General features: G+C 37.2%; 1 protein-coding gene across 3 annotated transcripts in view; it reads right to left on the bottom strand.

Moving 5' to 3' along the window:
- The window catches only part of LOC117925078 (autophagy-related protein 18b-like), a 34,003-nt gene that overhangs the window by 8,427 nt on the left and 290 nt on the right, over positions 1-25,286 (bottom strand). For 2 of the 3 annotated variants that reach the window (XM_034843907.1, XM_034843906.1), the window contains exons 2-5: positions 25,195-25,268; positions 13,348-13,421; positions 13,114-13,223; positions 9,480-9,571 (exon numbers count right to left, since the gene is read on the bottom strand). In XM_034843907.1, coding sequence (XP_034699798.1) covers positions 9,480-9,571; positions 13,114-13,223; positions 13,348-13,421; positions 25,195-25,268 — 350 coding nt within the window. The remainder of the gene's footprint in view (positions 1-9,479; positions 9,572-13,113; positions 13,224-13,347; positions 13,422-25,194; positions 25,269-25,286) is intronic. The other variant, XM_034843908.1, reaches the window with a different exon arrangement.

Genomic DNA, 25,286 nt, shown 5'->3' on the forward strand with positions numbered 1-25,286 from the left:
TCCATTAAAGAAAGTGAAAACACAAAGCAAAAAGTAGACTCAAAAACGAAAGAGAGAAGACAAGAAGACTGTTAGATAGTGTATAGTTATTTAGGTTATTTACTTTTCATTTTCCTTTTCTTTCCTTATTGTATTGTGAGTCCCACTAACATGTATATATATACCCAAGTCCAATGTGTATTCTTTACAGTTTTTCAATAACAATAATTAGGGATTCTCCCTTTTCTCTCTCTCTTCACATGGTATCAGAGCCTAGGGAGAAAAAAACCCTAATTATTTCCGGTTTATCCGTGAATCCATTATGGGAAATCTTTCAGTGACTGTGTTTCATTCCGGTCACCCTTCCCATCTCCTAAAGCTTCCGATCAACCGTATTGCCGTCAGAAAACCCTCACCGCCGGCAACTTTTCCGGCGATGTCCTTTTCCAACACCGACCATACCATCAGGTGCGCAAGGAGGAGATCTTCAACTTTTCTCAAAGCACCAGAGGAAGAATCCTAGCTACGCGCTGGCCAAGCGCGTCTCTTCTCCGGCGGCCTGAATCTCACGCGTCGGCGCGTGGGGCACTTTCCGGCCACGCGCTTCCACCTCCAGCCTCGCCTGACGCCGTCTAGCCACCCTCCATTTGCGCTTGTATCATCTGAGCCCTAAAAGTGCATTTTTTTGGGTTTTTTGTCTCCATCGGCCCTCTAAACCGCCTTTCCAGCGACCTCCGGTGACTTCCTCTCCACCCCGAGCCTGCACGTGTCTTAGGAAGTCCGCGATAAGCCGTATTAGGGCTCTCTTCGATCCAAACATATTTCGTTCACCAGATAAGTAGATATGGCTACTAAAAGTTTCACTTTTTCCTCTGTCATATCTGGATCTCCTATGATTACTTCGGAGAAATTGATTGGGAGTGAAAATTATTTGTCCTAGTCTGCCTCTGTGGAGCTTTGGTTTATAGGTCAAGGTTATGAGGATCACCTTGTTACGCAGGAGGCAGATATCCCTGAGGTTGACAGAGTACAATGGAGGAAGATAGATGCACAGTTATGTAGTGTGTTATGGCAATTAGTTGATCCTAAGATTCTGCTTCATCTTCGGGCCTACAAAACATGCTTTAAATTTTGGAATCAGGCGAAAGGGCTATACACGAATGATATCCAACGTCTTTATAAGGCGGCTTCTTCTATTGTCAATGTTAGACAACAAGACATGAATTTATCTACTTATATTGGCCAGACTGCCTCTCTTAAGGAGGAATTCTTGACCATGAGGCCTCTTACTACTGATGTTGGGGATCATCGAACACAGATTGACAAGTTCTTCATGGTTCTTACGCTTATTGGCCTCCGTCCAAATCTCGAGACCGTCCACGATCAGATTCTTGGCAGTTCCTCTTTTCCATCCTTGGATGATGTGTTTACTCGCCTCCTCCGTATATCCTCCACTCAGACTTTGTCATCTGATAACACTTCAAATTCTTCTGTGTTAGTTTCTCAAACTAGCTCTCAAGGAGGACGCAGTGGTAATCGAGGTAGAGGCCAACGTCCTCATTGCACCTATTGCAATAAGCTTGGCCACACTCGTGATCGGTGTTATCAGTTACATGGGCGGCCTCCCTGCACTACCCACGTGGCCCAGTCATTTGATCCTCAGTCGCCTCAGCCTCCCAGTTCCTCCACATCTCAGTGTATTTCCCTCACTGACAGTGAGTATGATGACTATTTCCGCTATTAGGCCACCAAGTCAACTTGTGTTGCTTCTGTTGCCCAGACTGGTAATGCTTCTGCTTGTCTTACCCACACATCTTCTCTTGGACCTTGGATTCTAGATTCTGACACTTCTGATCACATATCTGGTAATAAGGATCTTTTCTCTTCTATTACTACTACCTCTACCTTACCTACTGTTACTTTAGCTAATGGTTCCCAAACTATGGCTAAAGGTTTTGGTTTCGCTTATCCTCTCCCTTCCTTACCTCTCCATTCTGTCCTTTATGCCCCTGAGTGTCCTTTTAATCTTATTTCCATCAGCAAAATAACTCGCACTCTTAATTGTTCTATCACTTTCTCTGATAAATTTGTGACCTTGCAAGACCGGAGTACGGGGAAGACGATTGGCATAGGACATGAGTCTCAAGGCATCACTTCACCGCGCCTTCAACTCCTGCAGTTTGCATTTCCACTGATGCTCCCCTTCTCATCCACAGTCGCCTGGGCCACCCTAGTCTATCCAAGTTCCAGAAAATGGTCCCTAGTTTTTCATCTTTGTCATCGCTTGCGTGTGAGTCCTGTCAGCTTGGGAAACATACTCGTGTCTCGTTCCCAAAGCGTTTGACTAATCGGGCAAAGTCTCCTTTTGAACTTGTCCACAACTGATGTTCTCCTTAGAAAAACAGTTTTCCAACCCAATGAATGATGTTAAGAGGAAGACTGTGGAATTCTTAGGTCACAAAAATCCAAAGAGAGGATAAAAGGTAGGATCAATCCAATATATCATGCAGGGATATCCAAGATTTTCTTTCCAACCAGATCAGCAAGATTGAAGCAAGTACACTGTCAAATACTCCACCACTCACCCCTCAACAAAAGCCCTAGAAGGAAGTAATAACAAATTGCAAATATTCATCAGGGTTGGCTAAAGAGACCCATGATAGGGAAACAGCACTTAAAAGATTAAAGGAAACAGGGAAACAAAGAAAAAAAAAACAATAAACTGATTCTTTTCCAGTCTCCCTCATCACCATTATCAACAAATAAGTTACCATTTTCAATCTAATCTTTAAAAGTAAATTTAGAATAAGATCCATAGTTATGTGTATAGGACTGACAAAGGGATCTAAAATCCATTGGTTAGAGTGTATTTGTGTGTGTGTGTGATAGGTGATAAGTACTGGAGCACCAGATCGGAAGTAGCAATAATTGCATATATTTCCAAACCCCAAAGCAAAGGTAATAAGAGAACTTGAGAACCAGCAGTTGCTTAAAAACTCAGAGGTGAGGGAATACGAGGGAAGCTCCCAGGGGTGGAAGAAGCTGGTTTGTTGTGGAGTCCAAATCGTTTGAGCTTTTGGTTGAGGATGTGGGAAGGAAGTTGAGATGGTGCATTTGGGAGAGATGCAGAGGTGTCTCCTTCTGGATCAGATTTAGGGATTTCGTTGTTTGTTGGATGGAGTTGAGGCCTGTTGCAGGGAGTGTGATGATAGAAGATGGTTCCTTGACTGGGAGGAGGGGGTTAGGAAGTATAGGCTGGAGCATCGTTCAAGCAAGGCGGGATGGTTTCTTCTTTGCTCTGTTCATGATCTTGAGATAAAAAGATTATGTCTAGGGACTGATTGGAGGCTGGAATACCCTGGCAGAGAAGTTGAGAGGCCTCAGAGTGGTCCCTCCTGGAGGGTTAAAGGAATCTTGTGCCCCAGAGGTTTCCATGAGGGAGAAGGGGTTGAAGACAAGGACTTATGCAGATGTTGCAAAGTTGAAACCAGGGAAGATAGGAGATAGAATCTGGCTGGAATTGGAGGAAAGGGAGATGCAAGGAAGGTAGGAACAGTTGGACCATTGTTTGGTGGGTTGGTGGGGTAATTTTTCAGTTCCTTTTCCTGAGCTGGATTTTTTGAGGAGGTGGCCATATCACCATTGGCTCTTAAAGGGGAGACTGAGCATTGCTGTGTTGGGAAGAGGACTTTTGTTATTTGAGTTTGAGTCATTAAGTGAGGCTGAGCAGGTCCTAGCCAAAGGCATAAGGAGAATTCCTTGCATTTGGAAAGATGGAACCTGAAGGTGGGGTGCTTCCGCAAGGGAACCCACACTAATGAGGCTTGGGTGAGGATGGTGGGTGTCCCACTTCATCTGTGGAGCTGTGAGGTGTTTAAAAAAATAGGTGATGGTTGTGGAGGTTTTATTGCAGTGGAGGAAGATATAACTTTTATGGCTGAGTTGCAATGGGCTAGAAGTTTGGTGAAGATGGTTGGAAGGGATTTACCTAGCTCTGCTCAGATCGTGGTGGGGTTAGGGTGTTTCTCCATTCAGCTGTGGTGGGAAATTCCATCGTGGTTTGTGCAGCTGATGCCGTCGAGAGGAAGTCGCGAGGTGGGAGTTTCAGTGGTCGGAGAAGAAGATGGAGGAAACCCACGTGCTGCATGCATTAGGGGTCAAAAGGAAAAGGTGGTGCAGACTAAGGTGCAGGTTGGAGTACAGGATGTGTCGTCTTATGGAGGTAAATCAAAGAAAGTTGCAGCCTTTTCTGTTGCATGTTCTGCAAGGGGGTCTGATGAAGGGACTGAGGAGGGTGATGGGGAAGGAAGCCTAGTGTGCAGAGGTCAAGAGGTAGGTGCCAACATGTCAAGCATTAGTAGATTGGGTGGGCACAGACATGGGTTGGGTGGATTCAGAAGTGAGTCTTTTGGTTCAGGTCATTTAGACCCAAATGCAAGATTTGGAGCCTCATTTGAAAAGGGGTCGAGATGGTGGGGTTTCTAGGCCCAAAGAATTAAAAGGTTCTTTAGTGGGCTGTGAGGAGTTTGGAATGGGTTTTAGGCCTGAAGAAGTGGGCTTAGAGGGAGTGTGGTTATTTAAAGGTCCAGCTCCTTCAATCTCTGGAGCTAGGGCACCAAAGGGGTCTTTCGTTTGGCAAAGAACGAGAGGGAAGGGATGACAAAGGACTCTTTGGAGGCGCATCGAGGGAAGCTTTGTTGTTAGAGACCCTTGCAGTGTTTGATAGAGCGGCGATTACTGACAAAGCTTTGTTGGGCAAGGCATCCAAGTACAATGATTCTCCTTCTATCTTTGTGGGGGGTGGGGATCTCTCTTCTTCTCTTCCTTCCTCTAGTTATGGTTGGGCCTTGGCGGCGGGTAGGTCCTCTGGCTTGGGAGGGTTGGTTGTCGTGGATGGTGAAGGGGATCAGGATTTGTTGAGTATTATACTGGCTGACAGCAGTTCATGGGAGATGGAAACAAAGGAGGAGAAGACTTTGGCTGAGGTAGGAGTGGGGAATAGTGATGAAAGGCTTGTGGATGAGGGGCCTCTGCAAGACATGGGGGGGTGGGGGGTGGTGTCTTATAGTCATTAGGAGGACAGTTGCTTGAAGTTCAATAAGTTTTTGGGATTCTCGATAGAAGGCTTTGAAGGGGAAATACTGAATTTGCTTCTAAGGATGAAGAATAGAAGAGAACAAGGCAAAAGAAGGGGAATTTCAATATCTACTAGGTTTGAACGTGAACTGAAATAGTTAGTGTTTGATTAATTATAATGGAGTAAGCAGGGTGAATAGTTTAGACAAAGGAGGTGGGGCTAAAGTCTCAAGGCTTAGATGAAGATAAAAATTTTATTTTGGAATGTACGAGGGGCTAATGACAAACAAAAGGAAGATAATCAAGGCCCTAATCAGGTCTCAAAAGGTAGACTTGGTTTGTTAACAGGAGACTAAAATTCAAGATATGTCCCTGGGGGTGGTGCGAAGTCTAGGAGTAAGGAGATTTTTAGAGTGGGGTGCAGTGAATGCAAGGGGTGCAACTGTAGGGGTGGTAGTCTTTTGGGATAATAGAATGTTGGAGTTGGTAGAGATGGAAGTGGGTCAATTTTCTATTTCGTATTGTTTCAAAAATTGCAAGGATGGTTTCTTGTGGATCTTTACGGGAGTTTATGGGCATACCATGAAAAGGTGCTAAGAATTTTTCTAGGAGGAGTTAGAGGCCATTTGCAGGTTGTGGAATGACCCATGGTGCATTGGAGGGGATTTTAATGTGATCAAATTCCCTAGAGAGTGTAGCAGGGAAGGAAGGGTGTCTTCATCAATGAGAAGATTCTCGGAGGTGATTGATGATCTGAATTTGAGATACCTCCCCTTGCAGGGGGCACATTTACTTGGAGTGATGGGTTGAATAGTCAATCCATGTCAAGACTGGATTGGTTTCTAGTTTCTGAGGCTTGAGAGTGACATTTTAGTAGGGTGGTCCAAGGTACTCTTCCTAGGTCGATGTCGGATCATTTTCCCATTTTGTTAGATGGGGGAGGGGTGAGAAGAGTGCCAACCCCTTTTCATTTTGGAAATATGTAGTTGAAGGAGGAGGGGTTTAAAGAGTTGCTGAAAAGCTAGTGGCAAGGATTCAATTTCAATGGTTCCTGTAGCTTTATCCTGGCAACAAAATTAAAGGCTTTAAAGATCAATTTGAAAATCTAGAACAAGGATGTTTTTGGGAAGGTGGGGGTTAACAAGAGTTTGGCTTTGGATAGAGCGTCTTTCTGGGATGATCAAGAGAGATTGAGAGTTTTAACAATGGAGGAGTGCGAGGTTAGAAAGGAGGCAAAGGAGGATTTCAAGAAATGGGCTCTTATGGAGGAAATTTCCTGAAGACAAAAATCAATAGAAGTGGTGTTGAGGGAAAGTGATAAGAACACGAGCCTCTTCCATAGGATGGCTAACAACCACAGAAGGAAGAATTGTTTGGCTAAGATCAAAATTAATGGAACCTAGTTATCATAAGTGCAAGAGATTCAGGGGGGTGTGGTTAGTGCCTTCCAAATTCTTTTGATGGAACCTGGTGATTGGCGTCCTAGTTTGAATGGTTTGGATTTTGATAAAACTGGGGTTGAGGAAGCTACTAAGCTAGAGGAGGTTTTTATTGTGGAAGAGGTCTTTTCTGCCCTTTCAGAGTTGAACGAGGACAAGGGACCTAGTTCGGATGGGTTCTCAATAGCGTTCTGGCAATTTTGCTTGGAGTCTGTGAAAAATGAGGTAATGGGTTTCTTCAAAGAATTCCATAAGCGAGGAAGATTTGTAAGGAGCTTGAATATTATGTTCTTTGTTCTAGTCCCAAAGAATTCCATCAGTAGGGCAGTGAGGAGGAGGGGGTTTTTATGAGGTTGTAGAATAAGGGGAAGGAGTGGAGATGGGGCTCAAATCACTCACTTGTTGTTCATTGATGATATGCAAGTTTTTTGTGAAGCTTCCCAGGAACAAATGACTTATTTGAGTTGGTTGTTAATGTGGTTTGAAACCATCTCAGGGTTGAGAATCAATTTGGATAAGAGTGAAATTTTACCAATGGGGAGAGTAGAGAATGTAGAGATTTTAGCCCTTAAGCTCGGTTGCAAGGTGGGGTCACTTCCTTCCGCTTACTTGGGGCTCCCCTTGGGTGCACTGCACAAATAGTGGCAGTTTGGGATGGGATGGAAGAGAGGTTTCGGAAGAAGCTAGCCATGTGGAAGAGGCAATGTATTTCTAAAGAAAGAAGAATTACTCTCATTCAAAGTACTTTGTATAGCATGCCCATTTACTTCATGTCTTTTATGCATATACCAAGAGTGGTTAGATTGAGATTAAAGCAAATCCAAAGGGACTTTCTCTAAGGCAAGGGAGCTTTGGAGAGGAAGCTTCATCTTGGAAAGTGGGCAATTGTCTTTTTAGATAAAAGAAAGGGTGGCTTGGGTGTTAGAAGTCTATCTACACTCAATAGGGCTTTATTGTGTAAATGGAGCGGCACTTTGCGGTAGAAAGGGGGACTCTTTAGAAGCATGTTATTAGTAGAAAGTTTGGGGAGGAAGAAGGGGGGTGGTGTACCCGAGATATGAGGGAAGGGTATGGTGTGGGGTTATGGAAGGAAATCAAGAAGGAAGGGTCTTTATTGCTTAACAAAACTATGTTCTTTGTGGGGAATGGTAGAAGAGTGAGATTTTGAAAGGACAAATGGTGCGGGAACGATGTTCTATGTGATTCTTTCCCCTCTTTGTATGCCTTAATGGCTTCAAAAGAGGCATGGGTAGTGGAGTGTTAGGACTCTTTGGGTGAGGAGGGGGATTGGAATCCTCGTTTCTCTAAGCCTTTCAATGATTGGGAGGTGGAGGTGGTGGAGAGGTTCCCTTTGACAATACAAGGAAAGACGCTAGTTATTGATATGAAGGATAGGGTGCTATGGAAAGAGACTAAGGACAGAAAATTTTCTTTTAAGTCCATTTATAGTGCTCTTGAACCTAAAAGTGCAACACCATTTCCGAGGAGCATCATTTGGAGCCCTTAAGTTCCAACTAAGGCAAAGTTTTTTTGCTTGGGAAGCTTCATGGGGCAAGGTTTTAACCTTGGATCAACTTACAAGGAGGGGTGGCCCATAACTAACAGATGTTTCCTTTGTTGTGCTAAAGAGGAGACATTAATCATATCCTAATCCATTGTACCAAGGCTAGAGTTTTGTGGGAGTTATTATTTGCGCTATTTGGTGTGATGCGAGTCCTTCCGTTTTCGGTTAGAGATACCCTTCTTGGTTGGCATGGTTCCTTTATGGGCAAGAAGCTTAGAAAGGTTTGGATGACACCTCCATTTTGTCTCTTTTGGTCGGTTTGGAAGGAACGAAACAAGATTGCTTTTGAAAATGAGGAGTTTTCGATTCAAATGATGAAAATTCTTTTGTATGTAATTTTTGGCCTTGGACTAAGTCATTTATAGATGAAGGACATTTACCTTTAATCAACTTTTTTGATTTGTTGGTTTCTAGACAAGGGCTAGTGAGATTTTTTGTATCCCCTTTTCTTTTTTGTTCTTGCCTTTAGGCACCTCTTGTATACTCCCTGTATGCTTTGGGTTGGCCTTTAGGCGCCCTTTTCTCTTTTTATATATAAAATTTTCTGTGCGTTTACCTATAAAAAAAAATATATTCCAATTGAGTAAATGCTAGCTAAATCAAATATTGCAAGGCAACAATAAATTTTCTAGAGTTCTTTATAGAAGAACCACTCCATGCTTTATAAATGATGTACTTTCAACTAAATCCCCTGACCCATAATTATTTGAGATACGGAACTATGGATCAGACTGGATGATGATATTACATTCAACAAGTGCCCCTAAATCTGTAAAATAACCCAAAGCTTAGAATGCTTGCAAAAGATAAAGGACACTGATGCAAATTTGTCTGCATCAACAAAATAAATCCCTAAAACACAAAATGATTTTTTAGAACCTTTCTGTGGAAAACCATGCATTTTCCTGTGTCTATCTTCCAAATTTCATACAACTTTATGACTGCAATTATCAAATTGCAGGTATATTAAACTTTTCCTTCACTAAATTATCTTATTAATACCCTTCATGGATTTCCCTCAACTCATGCAACCATGCTTACTTGTTGGTCTTGTACCATAGAAAGTTAATCAATCAGTAAAAGTAGAGCTAACCAGGAAGCTCTTAAACACATATGTCCATTACTTTGCTATACATAGGACAATACATCGAGTTATATAATAAAAAATCCAGCAACTGAAATGAAAAACACATCATGTGAAATCTACATGGAAAAACAGCCTAAACAACTGTAAATGTATAGCATACATGTATAAAAGCATAAACGACAGGCTGCTTGCTATATTTGGACACCAGATAGATATCATTACATGAGGAGAAAAAGCAGCTCTACAATTGGTTCAGAAATAAAGAGAGATCAATAGCCCAGGTATTCTGAATATTTAAATATTGAAAAAATTCTGTAAGATGTTCTACCCTCACCTTTTGAATTCGGCACAGTATCTATAGTGTCCAAGATAGAGAGGCTATTTAGATCATAAATGTATGTCTTTTCTTGCAACACTACAACAAGTCTGCATTTACATAGTATATCAATATCAACGAGTGGAAAAAGAATAGAAGTATGATACTGAGAGAATAATGATGTACAATGGGCCAAACCAGATTCCTAGTAGTTGCAAAATTTTATTGAAATGTCCTAATCATGGATTTTATCTTTATTGAATGATTTTGGTCAATTGCAATTTGGAAATGATCAAAGACATGGATAAACTAAATCTGTATGCTGGATTTGTACACTCCTCAACATTCTACTCTCAAATTGAAAATTTCTATTAAAAATAAAAATAAAATAAAAATGAAATAAAACAAAACAAACAACCAGATTAACCATGCTATATGAAATCAGACAAGTTCCATCAAGAAAATAAAAACTTGAGGTATAGCATGTGGACTATAATTGTTGATAGGCAACAAGGTAAAGAATGAATCCAAGCTAAGGGGGAAACTAGAACCAGGTCATGGAGAAACTCTAAGAGACTTCAGTAGTTGAAAAGATGAGTCCACACTAACACATGGATGCTTAACAAAACAAAAATAAGTTGACCTCAAGATGAGATGACACATCTTACAGCTCAAACTGCAAGGGAATATTCGTACATGCATCCATATTTTGATGGCCTACCAAGTGTCTCACAAACTGTTCCAAGTTTTCCATTGTCAAAACTATATCCAGAGGCAGCAAAGAATAACATAAAAGGCAGAACAAGTTTAAAGTTCACAAAATGTTGAAATATTTGAAACACAAGGAACAAAAAGATCATATATTCACAAAAATAGCTTGGCATTTGTATGAGGAGAGCACTAACTTGAGGAATTTTACGGTTTTTGCAAAGCGCAACATTAATAATCTTGGATAGGGACATATTGAAGTTGAGACTCACTATGGTTGACACCTCTGGAAAGCCATTTTGAAGTTAATATGGAGGCAGAAAGTTCACAGATTTCAAGGGCCAGTTGGAGAAGGGGAGAGGAGGATAAATAGGTGATTGGTTTAGGTGAAGAAAATCATTTGTTTTGGAAGATAAGAGGGTGTGAGATTGTCCCTCATTTTTAATTTCACAAGTTTCATAGTCAAAGCTCAAGAGATGTGATTGATAAGAACAAGGAAGGGAGGTCTGTTGACATTGTGAACTAATGAAACCAAGTTTAGAAAGCCTCTGTAGGAGATCACAGAGTGGAAAATTTACTCTTTCATCTTTAATGTACATTTTAGATAAATGGGATTCAAAGGAAAACTTATCAAAAAGAACCTTTCCAGATGGAGAAATATAAAATATACCCCCAGGGGTACAGGGAGGGATGGAATGACCAAAGGTGAAGACTAAAGTCAGATCCTTGATTGTGTGAATGAGAAAAGACAAATAAATAAATAAATAAACCTGCATATATAGGGGGGGAAAAAACCTAAAAAGAGCACAACCAGTTTCCTTGAAGAAACAAAATACAACAGTCAACATTGCTATATTTTGTTTCAGATCAATATCATAAGCTAATCAATTAAAAACTACTTAGCATCAAGACAAAAATAAATAAATAAATAAATAAACACTTGAGAAAAAACAGATAGTATTCTCAAGGATCTTTATATTGTGCATTTTCAAAGTCTTGACAAGGCTTACAGAAGAGGACCTTCTGAAAGATTCTACTACTCACTGCCATAATGATTCATTTTCCATAAAGGTTCCTATCCAGGATAACTTCTGCTGTTACAGATGATTCATAATATCAAAGTAATTGGAAAAAATAAAAATAAAAAGTTAAAGCTGGAAACCTAAAATGATGAAGCACAGCAAGAATTCTGAAAAGAAGAAAAATGAATAAGCAATCCTCCTAGAACCAAGCTTATCCCATATATTCTTAACTAGTGATATGCACTAATTTTTATTGCACAAGTCAAACTACTAGAAGGAACTACTCTTCAAATTTAGCATCCCTATCTAGAGGAATGAACAATTAGAGCAACGACTTATCTATTCATCATTGAAAAGCTAATTCTCAGTGTAAAAGTGACAAAAACTGGATTTATTTGTTTTAGCAGAAACAAACATCTATCATTGCCATGAAATTAGTAAGTATAAAAACAACAAGAAATCCTTTCCCAATTGCATAATCTGATAAACAGGTCTGATCAAAAGCTAGAGAAGCTAAACCACTGTCTAAGGCAAGAGTAACAGCACAAAAGCTTGACAATAATTGGTATATGTTGGCTTAACAATATTAATTCGGTTCCAAGTAACAACTAAAAACAGTTTAGCTTCAAATTTCAAACTGAAATTACTAAGCTATATCACATGGGTTCAGGTACGAGAGTGCCAAGTGTGGGTATGTGTCCAAGTGTCAGATCCTTGACATCCCAAAATTTTAAGATACAGGGATTCAGCTTAAAAGGATCTCAATTATGGGTGTCGATGCTTAGATACGGCATTAATATCATAGTTATCATATGTATTTTATTTTAATTTAAACTTATTGAAAATTTTTTATTTCTCTCTTTATTTTTAATATATTAAATTTCATTTTTTATTATTTTTATTATTTTAGTTACTGAAATTATCTTTGGATTTTATATGTTATTAATTTTCATATATTTTTTAGTTTAATTAAATGTTAAACAAATTTTTTTTAGTTTAATTTTTTAGTTTTAAATAAATGTTGAAAACTTATAGAAAAATATATAGTTGATTTTAAGCGAACCTATTGAAAACTTTCAAAATTTATATTTTTAATTATTTAAATTGAAGCTAATTTATTTTAAAATTTTATATATTTTAACATTGATATAATTCAACTTAAGTATAATTTCTATGCAAAAATATTTTTTAAATCTTGTTATTTTAAGTTGATAAAATTAGTTTGAATTTAATATATTTTTTAGAATGAAAAAAGGTAATTGTTATTATCTATTATAATTTCTTTTTATGAGATAATAGATAATTGTCATTATCTATTATAATTTAAAAAGAAATTAAAATAGAGATAAGAGTCAAATAACTTATTGGTGTTATTTAAAACAAGTAAATAAATTTATATTAAAAAAAAAATTAAAGTTGTATACAATGCAATCTAAGCATGTCAAACACAAATCTCACACCCATACTTGCACCCATGTCAAGATGGCTATTTTTGGGTGAAACTGAAGTCTTTGTATATCAAAAAAGCTAAGATGTTGTTTGTTTTTTTAACTTTTTGTTAAAAGCAAGTTGCTTTCAAATTTTAGATGTTTTTTTTTTTTTTTACTTTTTATTAACTTATTACTTATTTCTTAAATTTTTTTACTAAATAGAAAAAAATTAAAATATTTGACTTGTTCTTTAATGGTAAAAGTAACAAGCTGGTTTTTCTTTACTTCTTAATACTTAATAAAAATAAATTATTAAAACAAACAAACAACTTAATACTTAACACTATTAAACATTATTTAATCTTAAATTCTATTTAGAATTAAATCAAAAAAAACAAACACCACTGAAGTATTGCCTTGAATTCATAAAATAGCAATTGTTCTAGGGAAAACAAATAGTAAAACAAGCAAGATATGATAAGTATTTTTTACCTTTTCCTATTTAGACGAATGGCAAGGACAGAAGTTAAAAAATTTAGTTCTCGGCGGGCAGCTCCAGTGGTAGTGTTGAACAAACAGAGACGGCGTGGGGATAAAGATGGCTGTGGAGTCAGATGGAACCATGGTAAATGATCAATCAGAAACTAAGAGAAGTTAGTAGGAAAATGTACTTTTAATAAAAGGGCTACACCATCTAGCACAACAAATCAGTAGACCACCAAGCACCTGCTCACCAGCTCCAACAATGGCAAGAAGACTAGAGCTAAACAGCATCTCAACAATGATGAAACCTCCAATAGCTAGCAAGGGAAAACAGATAAAATTAGGATGAATCCAATCTACAATTGTTAAACTTTATTCTCCCCAAATTGGGGCATGTGAATGTAACATTCAAACTCAAATTCTTTCCCAAAACAACAACAACAAAATCCACCCTTATTAAAGGAAAAAGGCTAATTAATCATTTCACAAGGTGCATGCCTAACCCATAAAACATACCCTTTTTTGGAGCGAACCCAACACAAAATGATAGGATAGCAGTACAAAATACTAGATGGATGACTGCAACATTATTGAACCATAGCACACTGTTTCTTTCATTATTATAGGAACTCATAAATTGAGGAAAAGAATAATGGTGGTCATGATGTAATAAGGCTAGCAACCCTTAACAAGGCTCTTCTTGGGAAATGGTAATGGGGGTTGGGAAGCACCATTTCCTTTGGAAACAGGTTATTGATGGCAAATTTGATGAGATTGAGGGTGGTTGGAGATCCAACAAGTTAGGAGAGGCTTTTGGAGTGCGTCTTTGGGAGGCTATTAGACATGAGTGGAATGAGTTTTGGCACATGACTAGCATCTCTATTGCGAATGGGGCAAAAACCAAGTCTAGTTAGATGGACTGGTGATTCTGTGTTGAAAGATCACTTTAACTTCCTTGTTTAGAATGCATTCTAAAAGAAATGCTAAAGTAGGGGATCTTTGAGTGGAGGGGGTTGGAGAGGTTGAAACACTTGCTTTCATTGGGGCTATTATGATTGGGAGAGTGGGGAAGCGAGAAGAACTTTTTGGCACATTCACACAATGTGTGTCCGTGGTTTAGGAGAGGAGAGATTGCGCCAGACTGGGGTGAATAATGGGAGTCTTTCTGTCAAGTCTTACTATATTATTCCTTAACTTCTGAAATCTCCCAGGACTTTCCAATCAAGCAAATCTGGAATTACAGGGCCCATTCATGGCTGTTTCCATGGGAAACTGTTCGGGAAAATATTTTGGCAGTTGATCAGCTTATGAAGAGGAGCTGGATGTTGGCTAATAGGTTGTCTGTGTAGGGTCAAGGAGTTAGAATTTCATACTCTTATCCAATGCATCAAATCCCTAGTTCTAGCTATATTTGGCTTGCAGTAGGTATTTGCAAAATCTGTCAGATTGCTTCTCTTAGGCTGGAAAAGAACATGAATGCAGAAAAGATAACAAAGAATGTGGAACTTGGCCCCCTTTGCTTGTTTTGGTGTATATGAAAGGAGCACAAACATCCAGATCAAGTGTTGAAAGTCTTTTTCCTGAAAATGTCTTTTTGAATGGACTAAAAGATCCTTTGGGGAGTTGACCTTTCCTTGATGGATTTCATTGAGGCTTGGGTCAAGATTAAGCTATATAGGTTTTTTTTTCTGTGTTTTCTATTGCTTTTTTGCTTGCTTTTGTGCTCTTTCTATACTCCAAGTGTACTAGGATTGTGCCTCATTTTTTGTTAGGCCCTTTCAATGTATAATCTTGTTTGCCTATGAAAAGAAATGTATAGTTTAATTTTTCCAAAATTAGACAAGCCCATGACTGTATGTTAAAATTAGGATGTCTTACTACAATCTTTTTTTAATAAGAATTCTACTTCTAGTTCCAGCTTCAGCATGATGATAGAACCAAACAAGATTATTACATTAGAATGTTGTATTTCTCCTGCAAGATCCACATTACTAACACGGATTTCTACAGTAAGAGATGCAAATCCTATATGTAGTTTGAAGTTTGAAACTATTTCAGCATCCAGAATGATATCTTGTTCCAAGATTTAGTTGTCTTTCTTGCAAGGAATGTTGTACTACAAAAATGTTGCAATTTTTTAAGAAATGAACACATTATTAACTGTCCATTTTGTAACTTTTAATACCTGAAAAGCAGAAAGCCATTAATTTATCAATCCTGGACCTTTTTATGACATAGTATGATTAGGAATATCGATTAACCCTCAAAATTAACCCATGAACAGCACTCTCAGCCTTGGCACTGAGATTGCTTGCTCACCATGTCAGCAGGCATATAGGACAAACAAAAAATAGTAACAACAATAAATTCAGAACTCAATGACCAATGAATTAAGAGCCCCCAGAATGGACTTTTCAGATTAATTCACACCATGAACAAGAAACTAAAACACTAAAAGACATTTCCATATCTTTTGTTCCATTCTTGATTTCAAGTTGAGTCTCTAACATCTTATCAAAAGGATATTTGCAAGACCCAGTTATACATATGGAATATTTATATAGTTGATTAAATGTTCTCACTATACAACTTTTAATGCTTCAAAAGATCCTTAATTTTAATGCATGCATCATGTAAGATTTTATTGTTATAAAACAAAAAATAGTAACATCATTATGTGGTGATCATTACAAATCCATTATTTTCTTAAACTTACATAGAGAAAGTCAGTAAAGAAGATCTTAACTAGGTGGTAGGGAAGTTCCACATACAAGAGGAGTTTATGGTGTGGAGAATGGCATTATCAAGTTTATAATAGTGTCACAGAAGAACAAAAGAATCTGAAAATATTTTTTTTTTCAAATTTCACTTTGTTTGGTCTGAGGACTCTTTAGAAGAAAGGTTTATCTCTTTAAGTATTTATTTACAGGTTAGGATCAGTCATGGGCCTCCTGCTTGCCGACAGTTGCAACTTATTACTCTTTTGATCGAATGTCTCCTGTATAGCTCATGTACTTTGGTTACAGCCCCTTGTTTGGTGCTTTCTAATACATTTATTTCTCTATCCATACACACACAACAAAAAAACAAACAAACATTTGGGAACTTTCCTTATAGTGGATATATCTTCCCCATGAATAATAATGCACATAATCAAGAAGCAAGCGCTTTTGAATATCAAAGAACCCAATGACAGAGGGCAAAAGATGGAAAGCATTTGCAAAGTTTTCATAAACATACATGATATACAAGCCAAGCAGATTAAAATATATAGATGATGTAAGCAAACGATTTGTGAATTTTAGATACAACAATAGGAATGTGGTTCATTGTTTGTGTGGATCATGTTTTTGACATCTCACTAGGTTATATTGGAATCAACATAAGATATTAAAACTACATTGTTGATCATGAAATTCTTTTGAGGCAAGTGAGAAATAGCTACTCCTTCCACTAATGTTAAAGGAAAAATGCACAGGCTAAATTGTTGTAGTATACCCTTCAACATCAAACATTTGAAAATCTTAAGGTGATCTTTGTTAGACCAAGGTTTGGTTAATTTCATGTTTTGATCATAACAAAACAAGATTTGGATTTAACATTTACATTTAAGTGTGATAGGCAAGAGGATTTCCTTGGAGACATCAAGAAGAAGATATATCAAGCTAAAAAGGAAAGCAAGAAGAAGAAGGAGAAGGTTCATTTCAAGATAAATCTTCAGGACCTTAATAAATGTAAGATTGTAAATCCACTAAGTTATGATTGCATTTCCTATTTTTATTAAAGGGCCTTAATTTATCCAAATGCCTAAACCGTTTTTCTATTTTCATAAATTGGATGAAAATAGTTTTGAAGAAAAGCCTAAACTTAAATTGTTCAAGAGTAGCTTTATAAAGGTTTTTCAAAATAGTAAGCAGTTCATAGCCGGTTTGTTCCCCATGTTTTTGAGCTAAATCTTGTATATTTATTAAGATATCAAAAACAAAGCAAGAACCAGTTGACCACCAGGTCAATGGTCAAGGTGGTTTGCCAAAATCCTATAGTAATGGCCATCGATTGAGTTGAAAGCTTAACCAGTTGAACTATTCACTCAACCAGTTCAAAGTTTACCAATTCAACTGATCAAACCATTTACTCAATCGATCAAATTGTTCACTCAATCAGTCCAGCTCAGTGACCTAATGGTCACCTGTTATACCTTCTGCCAATCAATGGCTAGTGAGCCAATTCAATCGAAGGTTATGATAGAGCCTAACTATGTCTAATGGCTAGTTTGACCTTCTAACTCCTATATAAAGGATCTGTACTTCATTTATTAGATGGAGAAGGGTTCCAAATTGTTGTTCACTTATCCTTTGAGCATTAGACAAGAATTTTGAGTACAAAAAGCCTAAATTTGCATTTCATTCTTAGTGCACCTTATCAATCCTAGTTTGTGTTGTATCCATTAAGTAAAATCATAATCTAGGAGTTCTTATTATTGTAAACTCAATCTTGTAACCTTGTGAGGATAAGCTCGAGTGTGAGGTATCATTTGAGGAAAAAATTCAAATGTGAGGCATCACTTAAGAGTTTGCCAAGTGTATGGTATCACTTAGGGAGTTTAAAAGTGAGGTATCTTTTGAAGCTTGTTGAAAGCCCCTCAAAACCAAGAATCAAAGTAGACAAAGCTATAAGGTTTGGTTTGAAGCCTTAAACATTTTTTTTTTGATCAATAAGTATAAGATTGTATTGCAAAGAGGCGCTAAAGAAGTGACCCACCAAATTACAGTATAAAGGGACTTACCCCCTTACAAAAGGGCCCAAACATCAAAGGACAAGGTAGAACAAAAAAACCTCTCCCTTAACGCATACACACCCAATCTATATAATCTATTAAGGTCGAAGGACCATCTTTTATCCACACTTTGGATTCCGACCACAAAAATACACAAAAGATGCTTTCAGCCTTTGAATGGACAGCTCACAATCCTCAAAAGCAATTGAATTTCTAGCCTTCCAAATAACCCAAAACAAGCATAACGGTCCCATTTGCCACGCCACCTTCCTTTTCTTTCCCACAAAAGACCCCCTCCACCCTAAAAGGGTTTCCTTGACTGACCGGGGGAAAACCCACGAAACACCAAAAAAGGAAAGGAACACCATCCATACTTCCCTCGTTTTTTCACAATGGATAAGAAGGTGATCAATTGTCTCCTCACTCTTATGGCAAAGAAAACATCTATTTGCCATAACCCAACCTCTCTTTTGCAAGCAATCCAAGGTTAGAACTCTCCCCCAAGAAGCCTCCCACGCAAAAAAGCTCAATTTGGGCTGCACACAAGAATTCCATATAATTTTTGAAGGGAAAAAAGCAAGAGACCCCGGCTGCATAGTCCTATACAAAGATTTCACCGAGAAGTCCCCATTCTTTGAAGCCTTAAACATAGTGCAACCTTTAGGCTTGGGATTGAACCAAGAGGAGAGCGGATGTAAGTTGCATTGCACCAAACCAATGGAAAATACTGCATTTGCATCTCTCTATCCCTTATTTCTTTATATTCCATTGTCTATATTATTGTTCATAATTGCATATATTTTTCATTTGCACTCATTAAGCTAAAAAATTAGTTAAAATTGGCCAATACCTAATTCACCCCTTTCTTGGATGTTCACCTTAGGTTGGATTAGTATAAACCTAAAAATCTTAGATGCAACTAAAAAGAGAATGACTTCTAAGGGTGCACATCTACTCTAGAATCACTTTTTATTTTATTCTTTTATATAACCAACATAGCATGCATAACCTAGGGTATCCTATCAAAAAAAAATGCATAACCTAGGGTAGATAGCTTAAATATCATCTTTAAGAAAAAGGTTGTTGATTCATAATTGCAATAAAGACCGTAAGCCTAGGTATTTGCATAGGAAAATTCTCTCTTTTAAGGGTTAAGAAAAAATTGGTTAGGGTAATAAATATGGAGATAGGAAATTTACTTTTTTTATTATTATCAATTCTTTGGAAATACCTATATGTTAACATATAACCAAGATTGTTTCAAAACTGTTAAAGATTATTTGTGAAAGTATTATTATAATTTGAGTATTAGGGTTATTATGGGGGTACAATATATAATATTTGGTACTTCAGAAACACATTCTCTTCTCCTATTCCTTGTTCTTGAACACAGTATCAAAGCAAGTTCCAAACCCTATGTCTTAGTTGCAAACCTAATTTCCATTGGACATTGCCCTTTGCTTATTTTGCTATTCAAGTTATTCCAATCTACCATTTATTTAAATGGATTCTAACGGTAGTCCCATTGCTAAGAATTAAACCTAAAACAATATTGATATCCAAATTACTACATAAAATTGAATGAATCCAATTATCTACTAATTGTTCCTAATTTTCTGGTGAATCTTTTATCCATAAACAAACTAACTAGTCTCTTAATTTTTTTGTAACATTCTTCCCTCTCCATTTTGTGTTTCAAAATCTCTCAATGAAGAAGATGATTGGTGGAAGGTATGAAGTTATTGGAATTTATTACCTTGTTGGCCCACCTCTTGTTCCAGTTGCTATACATACTTTTGTTTCCTCCATGCAATGAAACTATCTCACCCTCCACTTCAAATTCTTTGATTTATGGAACTTCCAGTTATATTAGAGTCCAAGTTAGAGTGTCAAGCCTATGAGTTAGGCAAACATCATTGGTCTACTCTTGGTGCTAGGGTCAATAACGGGAGTTCCAATCCTTTTCATCTTGTTCATTCAAACATTTGGGTTCCATGTTTTGTTTCTATTTTTTATATATATATATATAAAAAAAGATATATTGATCAAAGTAAGACTAAACACCTTCACCATACAAGGAAAACTATAGACATACGCAAAACTCCTCAAGACTAAACTCAACTCCTCTCAATGTTATCCACCCCTTCGTATTACAAACATAAAGCCAACCAAGTTGAACAACATTAAGTGGAACTCCTCTAAAAGTAATAGTACAAGAGGCCCATAAAGAGGAATAAAAGTGAAGTAAATCCCACAACATCTCTTCCGTTCTCCACTTTTCCTCAAAGATCCTAGCATTTCTCTCTTACCACACAATCCAAAGTATAGTGAAGCAAGCAATTTGCCAAAAGGTCTTGCCTCTGATGGAAATTCCCAATGTTTCTAATGTTTTAGGATTTAAGTATTTCTTAAATTTGGTTAGATTATTCTAGAGTCACTTGTTATATTTGTTAAAAGACAAATAAGAAGTTGCTTATGTATTTTAGTCCATTTTTAAAGAAAGAAAAACATAATTTAGTGTGCCCATTAAAACATTTGGTTCAAATAATACTTTAGAATTCTTACATTTTCTATTACTAATTTTTGTGAGAATAATAGACTTATTCATCAGACATCTTGCTCTTACACTCCTGAACAAAATGAAGTAGAAGAGAGAAAAAAAAATACCTTTTGGAAATTGCTCATTCACATCCTTTTCATATGCAAGTTTCGAAAAAGTTTTGGGGGTGATGTTGTCGTTTCTACTTGTTTTCTCAATAACCATCTCTCATCCAATATTCTTGGTAATTAATTTTTATTTTATATCTGAATATTCCATTGCTTTCTATTCCTCCATGCATATTTGAATGTGTTTGCTTTATGCATTAAGCAACCACAAGTTCAAATAAATTTTTACCTCGGTCCACAAAGTATGTCTTCCTTGGATATTTCAAAACTCAAAAAGGTTAGAAACGTTTTAATCCCACTTTCAATAGGTACTTAATTAGTGCAAAGTTTCAATCTACCCCTTTTTTTCTTTTGAAACTCTTAGTACACAACTCTTCTCTTTAACTAATGATCTTCTTCTCATTATTCCTGTGTCTAAACCAATTGCATCATCAGCTCCCAATATTCATGTGTCTAAGAAACCTTTAATAGTCTATGTGAGAAAGAAGATGATCATGACTGAGATTGCTCCTTGAGACGTACATTCCACCACCATTCAATTGTCAACAATTGATAGGAGGTTCATCTCCTATTATTGATTCTTTGATTTCATCTTATCTTCATTTCCTCATTACTCTTCAAAAAGGTAAGAGAACTACTATTCAATATCCACAATCTAAATACCCTAATTTTGCTCATTTTTCTTTTCCTTTTCAATCTTTACTTCTTTGTCTACTATTGCTATTCCTAAGACTTACCAGGAAGCTCTCTCATCTTGGCTAGAAAGTAGCCATGGAAGAAGACATGAAAGTATTATAGAACCGTGACGCATGGGGTTTAACTACTTTACCATGAAAAATAGAAATTGTTGGTTAGAAGTGGGTCTTTATTTTCAAATACCATCCAAATGATACTATTAAGAGGTTGAAAAAGCGACTAGTTTCCAAGGGATATATGTAGACATGATGTTTTTTTTTTTTTTTGATGGACAACAAGAGCATTCATTAATAAGCGCCAAAAAAGGAGGGGGCACGCCCTACATATACAGGTTGTATACATAGAAACAAGTCACACACACCTCAACCAAAGAAAGACAACAAACAAAACAAAGCAAAGTTAACCACAAAAAAGAGTATCAAGGAAAATCAACATAAAGGGAAAATCCAGCTCCAAAGAATCCCTAGTCCAGTCAAAAAGAGTCCAAAAGAAGAGATTCTTTAAACCCTGGTCGGAAAGATCTTCCTCTTTGAAGGTTCTTCGATTACGCTCTTTCCAAATACACCAAAACAAACAAATGGGAGCCAAGTGCCACATTGCTCTAATCTTCTTTTGCAACCCCTTAACTTTCCATTGAAGAAGGAGATTTCTTACTGAATCTGGAAATACCCAAGTCACTCTAAAGAGGGTTAATAAAAAGGTCCAAAGCTCTCTTGTCTTAACGCAATGAATTAGGATGTGATCAGCTGATTCTCCACTCTCTTTACATAGATTACATCTATTGACCATTTGTCATCCCCTCTTCATTAAGGTGTCTATAGTTAGGATCTTCCCCCAAACAGCTTCCCAAGCAAAAAAGCAAGTTCTAAGAGAAGCATGGGATCCCCAAACCTCCTTCCCCGAAAAAACAAAATTATTCTCCCCACCTAGAGAACAATAATAAGACTTGACACGGAAAAGTCCTCTCCTATCTTCTTTCCAACATAAAGTGTCCTCACCTTCTTGCACTTTTAACGGGTTAAGAGAACCCAAAAAGCGGGTCACCTCCTCCACCTCCCAATCTTGGAAAGGTCTTCTAAAATGAACCTCCCAACACCCCCCTTCATCCCCTTCTCTTTTCCAAGATTCTACAACTGTAGCATTTTTATGGGAAGCTATCCCAAAAATGGTAGGGTAAAAATCTTTTAGCTTGAAGTCCCCTGCCCACATGTCCCACCAAAAGCTTGTACGACTACTATTTCCTATATGGATAGTAGTTCTAGCAATAAACTCTTCCCACCCTTTTCTAATGTCCTTCCAAAGGCTCATCCCAAATAACTCCCTCCACACTCAGTAGTCCAACTCCCCTCCACCTCCCCGAACTTTCCACAAATGATCTTCCTCCACAAACTATCATGCTCAACAGAGAATCTCCATAGCCATTTGCATAGCAAAGCTTGATTGAGGCTATGCAATCTTCTTATTCCCAAGCCTCCAAAATTTTTAGCCTTACAAACATCTGACCATTTTACCATAGATCTTGCTCCTATCTCCCAAATCTCCCCACAAAAAGTCTCTTTGAATTCTCTCTAATACAATTCTCACTTTTCTAGGAATAACAAAGAGGGACATAAAATAAATAGGGAGATTTGAAAGAGTGTTCTTTAAAAGGACAAGTCTTCCTCCTTTGGAAAGGTAGTGTTTTTTCCAAACAGTTAATTTCCTTTTAAACCTCTCCTCAATAGAGTCCCAAACACCACAATGCCTATTAGGGGCCCCAAGGGGTAATCCTAGATAAGACGTGGAAAGCTTTCCTACTCTGCACCCAAAAAGAGAAGTTGCTCTATTCACATCCACTATCTCCCCTACCGGAATAAATTCACTTTTTTGCAGATTTATTTTCAAGCCTGACACCAATTCAAAACACATGATAATCCATTTCCAAAAATTCAGCTGCTCTACATCATCCTCACAAAAAAGGAGGGTATCATCAGCAAACAAAAGGTTGATATAAAGGTTGGTGCATTTTTGACACCAAGTTGATATAAAGGCCAATTTCGACTTCCCTCTTTGTAGACATATGATGTTGGTTACTTTGATTGGCCTTTATATCTTCTTGGTGTCAAAAATGCACTTTCCATATAGTATTTTCCAAAAGAAGTCTAAGTTTGTTGCTCAGAGGGAGTCAAGAAAGGTGTGTATTTTTAAAAAGCCATATATGAGATCAAACAATCCCCTCAAGAATGCTTTGATAAGCTTAGTGGATTACTAACCTCTCTTGGTTTTTCTAGTCGCCACTGAGATCATTCAGTCTTTGTGAAGAATACATGACTAGGTATGGTGATTTTAATTTTGTATGTTGATATCCTTGTATTTGAAGGTGATTTGTGTGGAGTTGAAAAGGTGAAAACATAGTTGAAAAATAATTTTCAAACTAAAGACATGGGGTTGCTTAGATATTTTTTGGGCATAGAGGTGCTCTTAGCAAGAATATCAATGCAAAATTTACTAAGGCTAGTTTGTTAGGATCCAAACCTGTAAATACACCCATGGATCCTAATGTACAATTGAAAGGAGTAGGTGATGTAGATTTTGCTGATACAAGAAGGTATAGAAGTCTTGTTGGAAAACTCATATATTTAACTATGACATGTCCTGATATTACCTTTGTTGTGAGTGTTGTTTGACAATATATGAAAAGTCCTAAACAAGTGCACTGGGATGCAGTTTGCCATTTTCTCACATACCTAAAAGGAACAGTTGGAGTGGATATTTTGTATAAGAAGCATACTGAACTTGATATTTTCAATTCTTCAGATGCTCATTAGGTCAATTCTGAACCTGACAGGCAATCTGTTAGTGCATATTACACTTTTGTGTGAGGTAATTTGGTAACCTAGAAAAGTAAGAAGCAAAATGCTATGACCAGATCTAGTGTTGAGGCCCAGCATTGTGCTATAGCTCATGTGAATACAAAGTGTTATGAAATAACTAGGTCTTGAAACTAAAACCCTATGATTATGCTGTTTGATGGTCAAGCATCTACGTATATTGCAAGTAGTCCTAGGTTTTGTGAGCAAATAAACATATTGAAATGGATTGCCATTTCATTCAAGGAGTTGTGATGAGAAACAATCCACTTCAATATTTTAGATCAAAAGACCAACTTGGAGACCTATTTACAAAGGGCATTTCAAAAAATCTGTTTCTATCATTTGGTTCCAAGATAACCATTAAAATTTCCTATGCTCCAACCTCCAGCTTAAGGGGGAGTGTTAAAGATTATGTGAGGGCATCATTGTAATTTGAGTATTTGGGTTATCATAGGGGTGCAGTATATAGCAATTCTCTTCTCCTATCCCTTGTAGTTTAACAAAAATCACCTATTTAACTCCTTAGCACTGATCAGTGGGAAGCACAGTCACAAAAATGGCATTTGGAAATAGCATTCAGCCTCAGATATATTCAAACTCAAATATATTCGAAATTGGGAGTTGTCCAGGAAAATATTGGAGAAGTCCAGACAAAAATCCAAAATGAAATTAAAGCCAAGAAAAGTAAATGATATTTCAAGAAAAAAGGGAAATATTTTTTATCACACCCGGAAAGTTGGGAATTTCCAGATATTAAAGAATTATTGAATAAACCGGATGCATGCAGGCTCCATTTGTTTTATGAAAATCAAAGATAAATTTGACATTTATCAGTTTGTCACCGTGAGCGGGAGGCTGTTACCATATACATGCAATTTTCTACAACATTCCTGTTCCAATATCTTCAATAAACACCTTTTGAACTTCAAAAGTAATATTCAATCAAAACGTAACTCAAATTAGCACAGAAATTCATCCGTTTCCGATTCACAAAAACTAACTGAACGCTAAAATTCGATTCAACAAAACTTAAAAAACAAATGTAAATTAAATAAACAAATAAAAACAAGGAATATGAACTAATATTGAAAAACTTGCCTCGCTCGTAACGTAGAGTCCCTGTTTCGGAATCGAACACTTTGAATCCATCCCTCGTGCCAATCGCAAAGTAACTGAAATTCAAAAATACC

This window comes from Vitis riparia, chromosome 11 (genome assembly GCF_004353265.1).
Source record: "Vitis riparia cultivar Riparia Gloire de Montpellier isolate 1030 chromosome 11, EGFV_Vit.rip_1.0, whole genome shotgun sequence".
In the NCBI taxonomy this organism is placed as follows: domain Eukaryota; kingdom Viridiplantae; phylum Streptophyta; class Magnoliopsida; order Vitales; family Vitaceae; genus Vitis; species Vitis riparia.